The 18,185-nt window shown below is 37.2% G+C and overlaps 1 protein-coding gene and 1 pseudogene across 1 annotated transcript; one reads left to right on the forward strand and one right to left on the reverse strand.

The window, feature by feature from the left end:
- Positions 1-12,926: 12,926 nt before the first annotated feature.
- Positions 12,927-15,275, reverse strand: LOC122045827 (leucine-rich repeat extensin-like protein 5). Its single transcript, XM_042606201.1, has 2 exons — positions 14,036-15,275; positions 12,927-13,963 (listed from the first exon to the last, which is right to left on the reverse strand). Exons 1-2 carry the CDS (start codon positions 15,175-15,177, stop codon positions 13,237-13,239), a joined length of 1,869 nt encoding a protein of 622 aa, XP_042462135.1. The 5' UTR covers positions 15,178-15,275; the 3' UTR covers positions 12,927-13,236.
- A 2,552-nt stretch (positions 15,276-17,827) lies between these two features.
- Positions 17,828-17,969, forward strand: LOC122049769 (annotated as a pseudogene).
- The last annotated feature ends 216 nt before the right edge of the window (positions 17,970-18,185 follow it).

Here is an 18,185-nt window from a genome sequence, read left to right on the forward strand (position 1 = left end):
GTTGGCAATCTGTATACTTTAAAACCAATTTCTTCCACAAAGTAAAACATGGAAATTTATAACTCATCTTCTAACTCTAATAAGAGAAAAGAAGCTTCGGAAATGAACCAAACATATCTTTGGCATCTAAGGCTTGGTCATATTAACTTAAGTAGGATTCAGAGGCTTGGACTTTTGAGTTCATTAGAGTTGAAAATTTTTCCAACTTATGAATCTTGCTTAGAAGGTAAAATGACCAAGAGACCGTTCAAGGTCAAGGGGTATAGAGCCAAAGAAGTATTAGAATTGGTTCATTCTGATTTGTGTTGTCCTATGTCTGTCCAGGCAAGAGGTGGTTTTGAATATTTTGTCTCTTTTATAGATGATTATTCAAGATACGGATACATTTACCTAATACGCCGCAAGTCCGAGTGCTTTAATAAGTTCAAAGAATACAAGGCTGATGTGGAGAAACGACTAGGTAAAAGTATCAAGACACTACGGTCAGATCGTGGTGGCGAATACCTCTTAGGAGAGTTCAGGAATTACTTATCAGAGGCCGGGATTCAATCCCAACTGTCCGCACCTGGTACACCCCAACAGAATGGTGTGGCAGAACGAAGGAATAGGACTCTTATGGAGATGGTTAGATCGATGATGAGTTATTCAGAATTACCAAATTCGTTTTGGGGATATGCTCTGGAAATAGCAGTGTATGTTCTGAACTTAGTACCTTATAAATCAGTTTCTTCTACTCCCATAGAATTGTGGAATGGACGAAAACCCAGTCTAAGACATATTCGGATTTGGGGTAGTCCAGCACATGTGCTGAAACCAGATGCTGATAAGTTAGAATCCCGTACAGAAGTTCGCGTGTTTGTAGGATATCCCAAAGGAACGAAAGGTGGTTTATTTTATAGTCCTAAAGACCAGAAGGTCATTATTAGCACCAATATCCAGTTTTTAGAAAGACTATATAATGGATCACAAGCCCAATAGCAAAGTTGTTTTAGAAGAACTTAGAGAGGACACGTCTACTTCAGTACCAACAGTACAAGATGAAGTACCACAAGAGACTGCAACACGTGTCACACATGATACACAACCACAGACAGTGCCTCGTCGTAGTAGGAGGGTTGTAAGGCAGCCTGAAAGATTCATGTTTTTGGGAGAGTCTTCGGACTTGATCTCGGGTAAACATGAACCTGATCCACGAACATATGACGAAGCACTCCAAGATATAGATGCAGCATCTTGACAAAAGGCAATGAATTCTGAAATAGAGTCTATGTACTCTAATAAGGTCTGGAAGCTTGTAGAACCACCTGATGGTGTAAAAGCCGTTGGATGCAAGTGGATCTACAAAAGGAAAAGAGGGACAGACGGGAAGGTAGAAACCTTCAAAGTTAGGCTTGTTGCGAAAGGGTACACTCAGAAAGAGGGAATCGGTTATAAGGAAACCTTTTCACCGGTAGCCATGCTTAAGTCTATCCGGATACTCTTATCCATTGCTGCTCATATGGATTATGAGATTTGGCAAATGGATGTCAAGACAGCTTTCCTTAATGGAAGTCTTGAAGAGAACATCCATATGAAGCAACGAAGGGTTCATTGAAAAGGCAAAGAGCATCTAGTGTGCAAGCTCAATCGGTCCATTTATGGGTGATTCAAGGTCTTGGAACATCCGGTTTAATGAAGTAATCCAGTCGTATGGATTTATTCAGTGTCCGGATGAGTCTTGTGTATACAAGAAGTGTAACGGAAACGTGGTGGTATTTCTTGTACTATACGTAGATGATATTTTGTTAATTAGCAACAATGTCAAGGTATTATCAGACGTAAGGGTATGGTTGTCCAAACAATTTGATATGAAGAACTTAGGAGAGTGTGCACACATTCTTGGGATCAAAGTGATAAGGGATCGCAAGAAAAGAATGTTGTGTCTGTCCTAAGCTTCATATATAGATACAATCCTTGCTCGTTTTAGTATGCAGGATTCCAAGAAAGGTTTCTTACCTTTTTGGCATGGAATAGCTCTATCTAAAGAGATGTCTCCTAAGACATCAAAGGAGATAGAAGACATGAAAGCAGTTCCTTATGCCTCAATTGTAGGAAGCCTTATGTATGCAATGCTATGTAGACCCGATATTTGTTTTGCGTGGGCATTGTTAGCAGATATCAGAGTAACCCTGGATAAGGACATTGGACTGCGATAAAGCATATATTAAAGTACCCGAGAAGGACTAGAGATTATATGCTAATTTACCAAGCAGACGATTTCGTTACACGGATTCGGATTTCAATCGATAGGGATAATAGTAAGTCTACATCGGGCTATGTGTTTACTTTAAGAGGTGGAGCCATTTCATGGAGGAGTGTTAGCGAAACGATCGGACTCAACCATGGAAGTGAGTATGTAGCAGCCTCTGAGGCAGCTAAAGAAGTAGTATGGCTCAGGAACTTTCTAATGGACTTAGATGTGATTCCTGGTTTGCCCAAAATTATCACAATTTATTGTGATAATAGCGGTGCAGTTGCAAACTCGAAGGAACCACGAGCTCATAAGGCAAGTAAACATATAGAGCACAAGTACCACCTGATACGAGATCTCGTGAAGCGAGGAGAAGTTGTCATCGCCAAGATTGCATCAGCAGATAACCTGGCAGATCCTTTCACTAAGGCCCTTCCGGCGAAAGCTTTTGATCGGCATGTGGAGGGAATGGGAATCAGATGTATGGTAGAAGATATGACAGCTTAGTCATTAGTATAAGTGGGAGATTGTTGGAGTGTATACTAAAAGCCTAAGCTTTGTAAACATTCATTATGAATAAAGAATCACATTTGGTTAAATTGTCTACATTTAGTTGTAGTTGTTCAATTAATTTATATTGTAGATAACATAGTATGTGGTGTCACATGCAAAAGATAATGTTATCAGTACCTTATAAATTATAAACAGTAGCTCGCGATCAAAATGGAAAGGAACAAACCATTAGAAGGTCGTAGTGTAATTAGGTATCAGTTTATCTTGACTGTATAATTACACTAATACACTCAGAGTGTATTGAGTAGGACCATTTGAGGTCGTTTCTTTTATACTGACTTTATAAAGAAACAAAGACCTCGGTTATTATGGAAGTGTGTGCTCTTAATCCTAATATAATAACAAGCACATATATTTGATATTTATTTCTTTAATTTATCAATGGATGAGATTTAGTTCGATGAATCAATAAGCCTGATAAGTTGGGAAATGGTATCACTTATAGTGTGTGTTGTTGATTATAGAAGGAAACTGTGTCCTAGAAATACTAGGTTGATAATGTCCTCAAGAGGAGCTCATAAGGATTGTCATGTTAAACCATGCAGGTGGACTTAGTCCGACATGACGATAAGGTTGAGTGGTACTACTCTTGGACTAAGATATTAATTAAATGAGTTGTCAGTAACTCACTTAATTAGTGGACATTCGATATCTTAAACACAGGGAGACTAACACACTCATAATAAGAAGGAGCACAAAAATGTAATTTGGGATTGGTGCGGTAGTTCAATAATAGTTCTCTAGTGGAATGAATTATTATTGATAAAATTAAGTTGTGTGTTCGGGGCGAACACGGGATGCTTAGTTTTATCGGGAGACCAAAACTAATTTCTCCTCTCGGTCCCTATCATAGCCTCTTATTTATAGAGTACTATACCCACCTATACCCACCTTCTATACCCACCAATAGGGGGCCGGCCAAGCTAGCTTGGGAACCAAGCTAGGGTCGGCCTAGGTATAAAATTGGGTGGCCGGCCCTAACTTGAACCCAAGCTAGTGGGGGCCGGCCAAATTAATTTAAAAGGGATTTTAATTTTAATTTTTATTATGTGGGAGATATAATTTATTAAAGAGAATTAAAATTAAAATATCTCTCTTGTAAAAGATCTACAAAAGATTAAAGAAAGATATTAGATCTCTTTCCTTATTTGTAGATTGGTGAGATATTTTATTTTCTCTTTAAAAATTATTCACATGTTAAAAAATTAAAATTATAGAAATTTCCTTTTATCAACCATGAAGATATTTTGTAGAGAAATTTTATTTTTTAAAATTTCCGGAAACAAATTAGGAAGTTTTAATTGTTGATTAAAACTTGTCCAATTTGATTTCATTGATGTGGCCGGCCATAAGATTTCAATTGGGGAAATTTTATTTTATTTTTCTCAATTAAATCATGTCAAGAAAATTGAGGAAATTTTATTGTAATTAAATTTCCTAATTTGCCTAGGCCAAGGAATATAAAAGAAGGGGTGAGGGTGCCTTCATGAGACACAACCTCTATTATTTTCTCTCCCTCTTTTGTTCCTTGGTGTGGCCGGCCATCCTTTCCCTCTCTTCTTCTTGTGGTGGCCGAACCCCTCTCTTTCCTTGGAGCTCTTGTGGTGGTCGGATACTACTTGGAGAAGAAGAAGAAGAAGGAGAGGAAGCGAGCATCTCTTGGAGCTTGGTTAGTGTTTTGATTTTCTTCCTTGGTGAAGCTTCTTTCTTTGTGGCCGAACCTAGCTAGGAGGAGAAGAAGGTGGTTGGTGGTTTCTCATCTCGGAAGATCGTTGCCCACACAACGTCTGAGGTTTGAAGAGGAATACGGTAGAAGATCAAGAGGTCTTTCTAAAAGGTATAACTAGTAATTTTTCTTTCCGCATCATACTAGTTATTTTTGGAAATAATACCAAATACAAGAGGCTTACGATTCTAGAATTTCGAATATGTTTTTCGATATTGTGTTCTTTTGTTTTTTCTTTTCCTTGTGATTTGATTGTTCTTTTCGGTTAACCTAAAGTTATTTTAGGAAATTAAATATTAGTTTTCTATAAAAGGTTTTGTCTAGTCGGTGGTGGTTGCTCCCATATCCAAGAAGGCCATGTGCCTCGCCACGTCAGTACTGGGAACCGACTATGGAAATTAATATTTAATGGAATTAATAACTTAAGGTGATTTGGGTCGAACGTGTTAAGTTCCGCAGGAGACCCAAGTCAAAACCTAAAAGAACGAATAGATTAAGTTTTGGATCAAACGTGTTAAGTTCCGCAGGCGATCCAAAATTTAATTTAAAAGAACACATGGTAACTAGGAAAAGGTTCAGACCTTTGTACAAAATTTTTGTACAGTGGAACCTCTAGGTTTTCCGAGTAGCAACCAACATGACTATGCTTCTCTGTTCTTCGAGTAGATCAAAATATCATCTATGAACACAATGATGAACTAATCAAGATACGACCAAAATACGCAATTCATGAGATCCATGAAGATCGCTGGGGCATTTGTCATCCCGAATAACATTAACTCGTAATGTCCATATAGAGTTCTGAAAGTTATCTTATAGACGTCTACTTCCCTTACTTTCAACTGATGGTATCTCGAACGAAGATCTATCTTCGAGAATACTGAAGCTGCTTGCAGCAGATCGAATAAATCTTCAGTTTTGGGCAAGGGATACTTGTTCTTCACTGTGACTCTATTCAGTTCTCAATAATCGATATAGAGCCTCATATTCTCATTCTTTTTCTCCACGAACAACACTGGTGCACCCCATGGAAAAAAAACCCAGGCGAATGAATCCTTTATCTAGTAGCTCTTGAATTTGATCTTTCAGCTCTTTCATTTTTGCAGGTGCTAGTCGATATGGTGCCTTAGAGATTAGCACTGTCTCTGGCATTAGCTCAATAGAAAACTCCACCTCTCTCTCTCGGGCGGAATGCCTAGGAAAGTTTCTGACAACCTCAACATCCTCAATCTTCTAACGGATTGCATCAGGTATTGAAATGATACTAGCCATAAATCCTCGACAGCCTCTACGCAAAAGCTTCCTCGCACATATACCAGAAATAAGATGCGGCAAATTCTTGTTCTGAACTGCCTCAAAGGTAAACGATTTCTAGCTAAACGGTCTGATAGATACTACCCTCTGCCAGAAATCAATCGAAGCTCTATTCCATGATAGCCAGTCTATCCCCAAAATAATGTCGAATTCAGGCATCGGTAACACAATAAGATCTTCCTGAATCACATTCTTCTTCAGTCTAAGCTCCATATCCTTTACCATCTTGGTAGATAACATTTGTTCGTCCGAAGGCATTGCGACTCAATCCCAATTCCATGTCTTCTGGTAAGATTCCTAGTTGCTTTAAGAAGGTCTCGGATATAAATGAGTGTGTAGCCCGAGAATCTAGCAATGCATAGATAGCTATGCTTGCGATAAATATCCTACCTGCGACCACATACCATCGACACAAGTCAAGCCTATCATTTTCAAAAATTCCTACCATTTTAGGTCCCTTAAAATTTTGATTTATTATACTTCAGCCCCTAAAATCCTTAAAACTACAAAAACAACCCCTTAACTTTCAAAAATTATGGATTAACTCTTCAATTCTCAAAATTTGCAATTAAGTTCTTCAATTCCCGAAAATCATAATCCAGCTCCTAGGTTATCGATTTATTCAGTTACAGTCCCTATGTTGACATTTATTAACATATAGGCCCCAAAGTTTTCAATCTATTCATCTTAAGCCCTTAAAATTTTTAGAATAATGTAATTTAGTCCTTAGGGTTTTCAAATTACTTAATAAGTCCCTAAAATTTCAAATTTCTATTTTTCATGCCCAAAATCATATTATTCGAAAATTTCACCTTGGACCATACTAGATTCTAAACATGCGATCCTAAATCATCAAGTTCAATATACTTTGAAATAATCCTAGCATACATGCCTAACATTTCTTGTATTATAGCAATAGAATGTTTAAAATAACTGGTATACTTGTGATAAGCATAATGTCTAGCTCCGCCTCTCCGGCATGCATCATAAAAGCTTGACTAATCACAGGTTGTTTTTTCTTTGAGGAATCCACAGCTTTATGTTCATCTCCTCCACATGTGAAGCACTTGTAGGTACCCCACATGTATTTTCCATGGTGCTGGCAGTTGTACTCCTTGCATAGTGGCTTCTCCTCAATCTCTAGGGCAGTTGCTCTCGGTTGCTGGTTGAGTTGCTCTTGAGGCTTTTGTCATCCCTTCTGTGGCCCCGTGTACGACTTTTTATTCTGTTGTTGTTGCTGCTATGGTGGTGGCCTCTGCATCTCCCATGCTATGTCTTTCAAAGATTGCTCTGCCCTGTAAGCTCCATTAATAGTATCATTATACACAGTCGGATTTGTGAGAAGAACATCTCGGCGAATAGTAGGCCTGAGACAATCCAAGAAGTATCTCAATTTCTCAGCAGCATCGTTGGCAATAAGGGGCGCAAAGTGGCACACCCTATCGAACTTCTTAACAAATTCAGCAATAGATAAATCCTCTAATGGAGACTCATAAACTCCCTCTTCAGTCGTCCCTGACGTTGGTGGTAAAGTATTTCTCATAAAAAATTCTCTTGAAATCTTCCCAAGTTAAGGTTTTCAGATCAACCCCTCTTTCAGCTCCCTCCCACCATAAGGAAGTGTCGTCTTTTAGTAGATATATGGCACAACATACGCTATCAGCATAAGCCATATTCATATATCAGAATATCACCTCTAAAGATCGAATCCATCCCTCAGCTAGGAATGGATCAATAGTACTCGAGAAATATTTAGGATCCATCCTCCTAAACTACATATAGATGTCCTGTTGCCCTCCTCTATTAGCATTACCAGCATGCTGCTCAAATAATTGAGTCATTCCTTCAAGTAATCATGTAGCAACATTTGGAGGGGGTCATGACACCTCCTCACGTCCCTCTTCATCCCTATCTCCGTTAATAGCATGTCTCGGAGGCATATCTATACCCAATGTCTCATTCAGTACGTAACCATCATGCACTTCAATTTAATAGCATCTATTCTCCTAATTTTTATATCATGAAAGCATTTAATTTTAACATGTAAAATTTAAAGCAGTAAAAACTCACAGACTTGAGGCTTAACTTCTTGAGCTTTTTAAGAGAGACAGTAGGCACAATCCTTTCAAGAATTTAGCTCTGATACCAACTGAAACGACCCTAACTCCTACTTTAATTAAATAATATTAAATTTTTTTTTTATAAGAGTTGTATCATAGCCTACCTACCTACACCATTTTAAAATTAATTTACAACTAACATAGAATCAACTACAATTAATATTCATCATCCAGTATGAATAAAAACTTCTAAATCCAGTCTAAACATCATAGGAGTTCAGCAATAATACCTAAGTAGTAAATTATTTTATTTTTCCTCTCAAATCGCTCATAAATCATAAAAATAATGTTTTATCAAAACACGGTAAGCAACATAGTCCTCGGGTGTGTACTGCAGTGGCCCAGTCCAATCAAGCATCAGATCCTCCAACTTCATAACTATTATCACCTGCAACCATACAAACCGAGTGAGTCCAATGGCTCAGCATGTCCTAACCAGTAATAACAAATAATTTGTATATAAGCACATGCATCATTAAAAATACGCTTACTAAAATACATTAGATCATCATTTATCATTTCCATATATCATAGAATCATCATTATATCATCATATAGCTTTTATCATCATCATATATCATAAAATCCTTTTAAGGTGAGGTTCATTCGTTGAAAGTGACTAGCTATCATCATATAGTTGATTGATCAATTTTAAATGTAAAATCATAGTATCTAGCGGCTTGGTGTCAGCAACTTTCATCATTGGGCTGTGTAGACTAATATGAAAATCTAATATTGGGCTCCCTTTAGGGTCTTTTCCCATAAACAAATTCATTCTGAGACTTTTTCCCTTATAATATTCCCATTAAATCATCATCATTATCATTTTGTCATGATCAACTTGCATCCTTAAAAAGATCTTTCTTTTCATCCTTTATAAAAATGGATATCATGCATTTTCTTTTAAACCATGCATGCAATATAGCCTTAAAATAAATCATTAAATATTCCATAAAAGTTCATAATCGTTTAGGATAATCCTTTTATCATATACCGTTCAAGAACTTGCAAGAAACTTGATTAAATAATGAAAAATCATAAACGTGAGCAAACACATAAGCTACTAGTTTTTCATGCATCTTATTATAAACATGCATACTATAATTTGAATCTCTTCATCCTTTATAAAAATAATATAAAATTCCCTAATTGTTTAGAATAATCCTTTTATTATATACCCTTCAAGAACGTGCAAGAAATCATGTAAAAAAAATAAGGAAATGTGAGTAAGCACATAAGCTACTGGTTTCTCATGCATAATAATATCAACATGCATCATATAATTTGAATGGTGCAGAAAAAAAAAAATAATGGTTTAAGAAGTGTCTTTGCATTTAAAATGCTCTAATTTTGATCCTTGGCACGAGGAGACAAGGAGCACGAGCAAGGAGTCTTTGGCCTGACCTCCTCCCTCAAGAATCTCATGTTTTTTTTCTTCTGCTGTGCTTTGGCGAGGAAGATCACGGCGGCTACATCATTCTCTTTTTTTCCCCTAGGTTTTGGTCTAGGATTCTTAAGCCTAGATTGGCTTTGGCTTTAAATACCAAAATACCAAGTAGATATCTAGTCTCAAGAATCCTATGTATTTTAAATTCCGTAACTTTTTAGTATTTATTTTTTTAAAAAAAAAATCATTAACTTCTTTTTTTTTTTACTTATTTAGCCATCATTTATTTTAAATTAAAATGATTAAATCATCTAATTAAATTAATATAGTGGTTTAACTATTTACATGAAAGTAGTTTACGTTAGGAGATCTTGGGCATTATACATTCACTTCAGATAATGATGTTCCATTTGTTTCAGGAAATTGTGCAGATCCAGTTGAACACAATTAATGATTTTCATGAGTACCTCATTGTTCTGTTCAGCAACTAGTAGGTAACAGATAAGTTCAGAATATTTTTTAAATCCACACTCACGATATTATTATTGTAGAAGCACATTTGATGCATAAAAAGTGAAGAAATTTTTTTCTAATAAACCTTGATCAGTAATTTTCTCTCCCCAAAGTATGAGTTTAGAGCTAATCTTGAATAGTATTGAGTTATAATCGCTTGCAAATTTAAAATCTTATAGGCGGAGATGCATCCATTTATAACAGGTTCTTGGGAAAACTATAATTATCTAATGGTCAAATCTTTTTTTCAAATTCTTCCAAAGTTCTTGTCGTTCTTTTACAGTGAGATACTCAACTTTCAATCCATCATCAAGATGATAAAAAAAAAAAGTAGTCCGGTGCACGAAGCTCCCGCCATGCGAGGTCCCGGGGAAGGATCCATTGTACGCAGTCTTACCCTGCTTTGTGCAAGAGACTGTTTCCAGGATTCAAACCCGTGACTTTTTAGTCAAATGGCAACAATTTCACCATTGCGCCAAGGCTCCCCTTCAATCTATGATCATGATGATGACAAAAGAAAATAAGTACTTTTGCACGAACATATAGGGATTTGCTGTTTCCTTTTTTATATATCTCCTAAGCTCTCTAATGTCAGATCTCAGTATCTAAAATTCATGACAAATAATTTTTGTTTCTGGTTAAGTCAAATACTTTAAATTCAAACTTTGTAATATTTATCATAAGAACCATAAAAGCAAATCAAGAAAATAATTAGAATAATATCATTTATAAAATAAAAAGGTGTTAATATTTGAAGCAATCAAATATTTATGTTAACACAAAATATTATAGCAACAAAAATTAAAAGAAAACAAAAACTAAACAAGCATGTTATGATCAAAACGAATATATATTTTAATATTTTTAAAAATATTGATATATCTTATATCTTTAATCATTTTTTTTAATTATTGATATATGTTAGGTTATCAATATTCTAACATTGATAAAGCTTATATCTTAAATCAATATTTTTTAGGAATATTAATAAATCTTAGATATTTATATTTTAACTCATAGATAGATCTGTCAATAAATCAACATAAATTCATGCCCTGTTATTTTAAGAGCATCAACATAGAATTAAAAATTATGTTTCTTTAGGAGTATCGATATAAATTTAGAATTGTACTGCTTCGAGAGTATCAATATTAAATCTAAATAATGTGCTGCTTCGGGAGTGTTATTATAAAATTAAAAGTTTGTACTTCTTCAGGAGTATCAATGTAAATTTAGAATTTATGCTACTTCGAGAACATAGTTATTAAATCAAAATATTGTGTTAATTAAGGAGCATTAATATAAAATTAAAAGCATAAACATAAAATTTAAAATTTGGGTTATTTCAAGAGTATCAATATAAAGACTAAGAGTAAAAATATTTATGAGTTTATACCTTAAAGAGCGCTCGTATTGATAACATGTTATAATTAAATAGTAAAAGAATATAAAATTGAAAAGAGTATTATCTTATTCAATCGTTCTACCAAACACCTATATTTATAGTATAGATGGAGTGGTATAAAAAAATACAATGATATATCAATTAACAATCAAATTAATCCTTTATTATAATAGAAAATATGTTATGAAATAATATTTTTTACAAAGATACATAATTAACAAAATTTCCAATTCAATTTTGTTTTTCAAAAATTAATGTTAATTAGGGTTTTAAATGAATGAGCAAGATATTAGATTTCGTCAAGATGATTTATATTTATTCAATAAATATAAAGTCAATTTAATGCATTCAATTAAATGAATAAACTTCAATATTCAACTTATTAATGTTTCCTCTTAGTACTTTTTGATTTATCTTGATAGTTAATAAGAAATTTTCATAGAACTGGACCAGTCATCTCCAAGATTAGTCAATTTGAAGAGTTGGATACCTGAATTATAAAAAAATGTTTGCTCCCATGGGCTAGCACAATTGGTTCGTGAAAGGGTGTTCTTGTCACTAGGCTTGAGGTCAATTCTCAGTAAGTACGGAATGTTTTGCTAATTGACTCAACCTCTCCCTGCATGCGCTGTGTTGCTAGGTGAAACTCTATGTGATTTACCTCCCTTCTAGATAGTAGGGATCCATCTTGGAGGGGTTGTCAAGGTGGCGATTTCATCTTTTGCTGCCAATGAACAAAAGTTATGAAATCCTGACAAGTTGACGCAGTTGGTATCTATATAAATATTTGCTCTAATAAGTTTTTGGGTTGGTATCTTGCTGTGAGGGCAATGATTTTAAGCCTCTACATACATAATCGAGTTAATACTCAGATCGGAGCCACTAGTGAGACATAGTTGAATTCCTAACAGGTTCGAGTTATCTCCTACTCCCTGTTTAGGAAAGCTACTATATCTGAGCCACTAGTGAGACATAGTTTAATTCCTAACAGGTTCGAGTTATCTCCTACTGCCTGTTTAGGAAAGCTACTAGGCTATAGTTGAATAAATCTTCAAAATTTATCCCTTCTAGAATATATGAGGTTATACTAGAGGGATAGTTAAGGTGACCAACTTCATTTTTACCACCAATAAACAATGGTTATACAGAATTATATTCATAAATAATGTTCACTAATAAAATTTGTGAATTATATTTATCACTAAAATTTTCAACAATATAGTAAATAAATAAACAACCTGATAAGGAAAATTTCAAATTAAACAAACCTATTTAATAACCAATTAAATGTAATTTAAATTCTGAAATTTTTAAATAATCAAATAAGTTTGAACCAGCGTTCAGACAAGTTTGAACCTCATAAAATTTGATTCTACTTGACTAGTTTATCGCCCTAATGTTAATTGAAAAAAAAATCTACAACTTCAGAGTAAAATCGTTTTAACTTATCAAAATTACAGCAATATTATATTAAAATAAGAAACAGTCTAATCCTCCCTCAAGGATAACTTAATCCTTGTTCTCTCGTCGCTGCATCAATCCACTGATCAAAGAATAATAAATAGCAGCAAAGGATACTGATCAAAGAATAATAAATAGCAGCAAAGGATTCTCGAGTTTATCATCACACAAGAACAACCTATTCTTTTCTCTACAAGAAAAAAAAAATAGTGATCTATATAGAAGAGAAAATTCCACTTAAATATTGGACAAAACTTGTTCAAACACAAATAGAATACCAACATGATTGTTTGTTCTAAGAGCAAACCTCAAGACTGAAACCTCAACTCTCTTCCTATCACAATCGACATCATAAAACAACAATAATACCCTTTCAAACACACACACACACGAGCAATGAACACAAGCCAAAGGATTAAACAACACAATGAATGGTATCAGAATGAGAAGGTTGGCTATCATGTAGACAGATTACTTACACCATTCAAACTCAACAAGGAGTTTAGATCATGGCAATCTAGGTGGATATGAATCTCCAGGAGCTGCTGCTCCTTCTGGAACCATATGCGTGGCGCTGGCTGTCTGATACTGTCGGGACAATGCTGATTGTGGAGCGGCCTGAGAGTAGTAGATTGGTTGGTAGCCGGAGGTGACATCGTAGCCATAATTCGCCGTTGCGGCAGGTGGCTGAGTCAGTTGAGAGTGCTGCATGACATGAAACCCTGCTCCTGGATAAGGGTGGGCTTGGTTGGCAGTGACATGGAGCAATTGCTGTTGCAATGCAGAGTGTGCGGCTGCAGGGGCAGTTGCTGCTGTCCTATAGAAACTCGCTAGCACTTCGGGAGGCTTCGCCGGAGCCCCCTGAGCTCCGGCTGTTGGCTTCACAGAAGATGGTAATGGTGTTGGGTCAGCCAAATTGGGGTGAACTGCTGGCACATTGTAAGGCGAATTGGGATGAACCGGCATGAAGATGTAGGGAAACTGGGGGTCGAATGGGGGAGCTTGCGGCGTTTGCTGCACAGGAGGACCCATCAGAGAGTAGTAGGGCGGCATTGGGAGAACTGGAGCAGCTGCGTGAATGTAATGCTGATTTGCTGGTATGAACTGCTGTTGTTGGTGGTGAAGTTGAAGACGGGATTTCTGTTGTTGCAGCTGCTCCTGCTGCATCGACGGCACAAGATAGCTAGGATCGGAAGCTACCTTTGGATCGGAGATTGGATTTGAATACATTGACCTGGAAGAAGGAATCGAATTAAATTCCACTCAATTTTAGTGAATCAACTAGTTGATGCGAGCAAGATGATACCTTGGCGCAGGATCAGTGATGATGGCGTCGTTCTGAGTAGGCTTTGGAGGCTGATGCGGCTTTCGGAATCCGCCGTGGTCAGATTTGTCGTCGTCGGAGAAGTCTCGGTGCAGGTTTTCAGTTGGGGAGATGATGAGCGAAGCAGCAGAGGCGGTCGGGAGAGGAATGGGTGGAAGGTGGTGATGGTAGGCGGCGAAGTTTGCATCTTTGAAACCCTCGTCGGCCCTTTGGCTGGTGGCGGAGTCGGGAGAAGGGATCGTGCGGGAGAAGTGGTCGTCGTGCCCCGCGACGCGTTGATCGGCGGTCCGATCGATGGTAGGAACCGGAATGGGCGGAAGATTGGAGAGAGGCGGAGCGGACGAGGTGGATCCGAAGGAAGAAGCCTTGTCGAGCATCGGTGAGCCGGGGACGGAAAGGACTTCCTGGCCGTGACGCACAAGCTTCCCGGCGGATTCGGGGCGAGGGAGGGCCGGCGGTCGGCCGACTGCGCCGCGCGAGTGAGAGGGATCATCGTCGAGACTGACGAGGCAGTTGACGGAGGCGGATTCGACGGAACCGCGAGGGATGTCGTCGATGCCCAAGCCGCTAATCGCGCTGTTGAGGGCGTCAACGAACCAGGTCTCCGACTTTGACTCGTCGATCAGCGAGCCGATCGCCGACGAAGTCCCCGAATCCGGTTTCGAGGGGAAGAGAAACAGGCGAAGCCGGCCGGAACGCGTCGAACCGCCGCCGGCCCTAGCGGCGGCGGGGGAGGCGGAGATGCGATCGAGCTCGTCTATCATGTTCTCCAGGTCCTCGTCGGTGGAGACAGAGATGAGCGAGTCGAGATCCTCGTTCGGGAGCTGGTACTTAAGCGAAAAGGAGCCGCCGCCGAGGAGATCGCGGGAGAGCTTGGCGGAGAGGTCAGCGAGGGAGCCGCTACGGTCGATGGCGACCATCCGCGTCTCGCCGCCGAGGTAGCAGAGGTACTTGTCGGTAGGGCGTGGGAGTATGCGGCCGCCGTAGCTGCACATGACGCGGAGCCGCGACGACGGCGCCGCGAGGGCGGAGTAGGGCTCGTCCCACGACTCGCCGCCGCGGGAGCGAGGGGAGGACTCGGTGGAGTCCGCGTAGCCGGTGACGACCGCCAGCGCCGATTCCATGATCGGAGTTGCAGGGAAGGGGATTCTCCTGGCTTCGTTCGACGGAATCGGATTGGGGGATTTTACAGAAAGGGAAGAAGGGTTTGCAGAGAAAAGGAGAAAAGAAAAAGGAAATGTTTTTAATGATATTTTTTCTATTTTGAGCAAATTTCTATTTTTCCTATTTTATATTTTTATTTTAGCCTATCTATAATTATATCTTCCTCAAATTGGTTCTTGTTTTTAATTAGTTTTGAACCATTAATCAATTTCTCTATTTTCCTTTCAATAATATCATTTTTTTAAAGGGCCTAAATAAATAAATAAATAAAATTCCCCTTTTGGTAAATTTTGGACTCACTGTTGAGTCCCCTTGAGTAGTTTCCTACTAAGTATCGATCTTATCCCGAAACGAAAGAGATGATTTCGACAATTAGATCACTTTCTTTCTTGATTATCATTATGACATCAAAATTCTCCTTTTGTGTAATGGTTGTCGATCACCAGTATCATCCATCCGACTAGGATTCTTCAAGATCTCCTTCATCCGTAACGATTGATGTTCACCTTCATTAATCTCGAGCCCCTGTGTCGAGAATTATCCGACCGAACACGCTTCATGGGCACTAGACTATGATTCGAGCACCATCCGGTTGCGAATTCAATTTCCAAGCCCGCCCGAGTGTCAAACCATGGTCGTCCCAGCCCATAACTTTGGGGCTATTCTGACTCCCGACTCCTTTAATTACAGATTATTATAGAGTATGAAATTTATTATTATTATTATAAAAACTATATTTTAAAGAAATATTAAAAGAACGCTCCGTATCTCAAAAAATAACCTCTTACTCTAGTAATAATCTTGATTAATTACTACCAATTTTTTATCAAAATTTTAATTAATTTTTGAATAATTTTGAACAATTTTAAAATAATTTTAGTATGCACTTTAATTAAATTTAAAACTGTATAATAATAGTTTATGACAAGGGTTTTCCTTTAACTCTCATGCTGTGCATTTTTGACCAAAAAAAAAAAATTTACAAAACGCCTCTTTTATTTTCGCCATTATTAAAAAAACACTATAGGTTAAAAAAAACTAACAATGTTTTTTTATTTATTTCATCACTTTTATTATAGTTCAGTGTTTTAGAGTTATGTATCTATTCGATTAAAATGGCTACAATTTTTAGTTATATTTAGAAAAATATTATATAAAAATATTTTTTTCTAATGTTCATCTCTTTTTTTAAAGTTGAATAGGCCTAATTTTCGAGTTAATTAGGCCTAGACATTTCTTTCCTTAGACAATAAGGTATAATTGTTGATGATGCATGCTTTATAACCAAGAGTCAAGGGGGCTAGGAGATAGCGACGTGAAAGAATAAAGACTATTTGTCCATTAGAAGGAAATAAGGATGTTGGACAATCAGATTACAAAGGAAATTGATTAAATCTGAAATTACAAAATTAAAATTCAGTCTTATCTTAGATACATGAGCTAATAACTTCAAGTTACTTGTGGGACTAATTTGTTCAAGCATCCATGTTGTCCGAACACCAGTGGGACGTTGCTGTTGTTGAGCTGACTGAGCACTTCGGAGTGTTTTTCGAGTCCAAGTGGAAAGTTAAGTGTCACTGGCCGAATCGAGCAAGTAGCAACTTGCCTAAGTCGTTAAGTGCCAAGCTCGTTGAGGGTCGAGTTAGCTGAGCTGCCCTCAAGTGCCCCAAGTGGCCTCCATGCACGCCGTCCAGTAGGGAGACTGAGCATGCAAATGAGCACCGAATCAAGATACCAAGTTGCCCGACTGTCTAGTGGTCAGAGAGCGAAGCCGAGTACTTGGAAAGTTTCCTGAATCAATTAAAATGCCCAATGGTTGAGTCCGAAAAGGCCTCTTAATGCTTGAGAAAGAAATGAGCTGAGGTCTGTTCGATAGAGTTTCCTTAAAATAAACTTATTTCCTCCAATGGTGTTTAAAGGTCATGATAAATATCTATTTTTTTAAGATACAATGACAAACTACAATCATCACTTAGCATAGGCAGTCACGATGAATTAAAAAAGTACCTAAACATTATCACGGATAGATTGCCTTGCAAAATGAACACGACATAAAAGAAACTGTGGGGAACGAAGGTGGAGAATTTGTTTTTGCTTCTCGTGGTATTTATTGCCTAAGGCTGCAACCTCTTTATATAAAAGGTTAGATTTTTGGCAGCAATAACTAATTGACAAAATAAAGGTCATTCCTTGTCAAGATCGAAACCATCAATGGTTAGCCGTTTCACTAGTCGATTACATTAATTGATTACTATTGTATTAAGAATCTGCCCCCTTTACTAACTAATTTTGGTGAAGTTTAAAATGAAATTACGTTAATGCCTTTTTTCTATTGATACCGAAAATAATTCTAAGATTTATTAGTAATTTCCACAAACGCATTAATCAGTGATCTAGAATTTTAGACTAAGCTGCGACGTATTATTGAAAATTTTTCTCATTAATCAATTAAGGATCTAAAATTCAAGACTCAGTTGTGATATATTATTAAAAAATTTCTCATTAATCAATTAGAAATCTAGAGTTCTCTTTAATCCTGCATCTTAGAATTTACTACACTGCGAATAGAGAAGCTTCTATAAACACCTTGGGGCTGTGAGGTTAGAAAGTATACTTTTCTTTGATTTTTGACTAAGATCAAATATGATATTAAATAAATTTTTTATAGGGGAGTCCGTCACAATAGTTTGCTACTAGGATTCTTAAGTGTCACTCTAGTATTGCATTATTTCATGGGTCTAGTGCACCCTTACTAAATTTATGGGCGACCTTTTGGTTAAGATTAAATGTGATATTTGTTCTTATCAATTTAATGTCTAATATAAAATATTAAATTAATTTTTTTATAAAGGAGAGGTTGTTACTCTCATGTGTTCATGTATTATTTTACACACGTAATCATAGATGGAGCCACGTATAGCTTTGGTGGGACAGTTGCCCCACCTCAATTTTTTGTAAATACCCCTTG

The sequence above is a fragment of the Zingiber officinale genome, chromosome 2B (assembly GCF_018446385.1).
Source record: "Zingiber officinale cultivar Zhangliang chromosome 2B, Zo_v1.1, whole genome shotgun sequence".
In the NCBI taxonomy this organism is placed as follows: domain Eukaryota; kingdom Viridiplantae; phylum Streptophyta; class Magnoliopsida; order Zingiberales; family Zingiberaceae; genus Zingiber; species Zingiber officinale.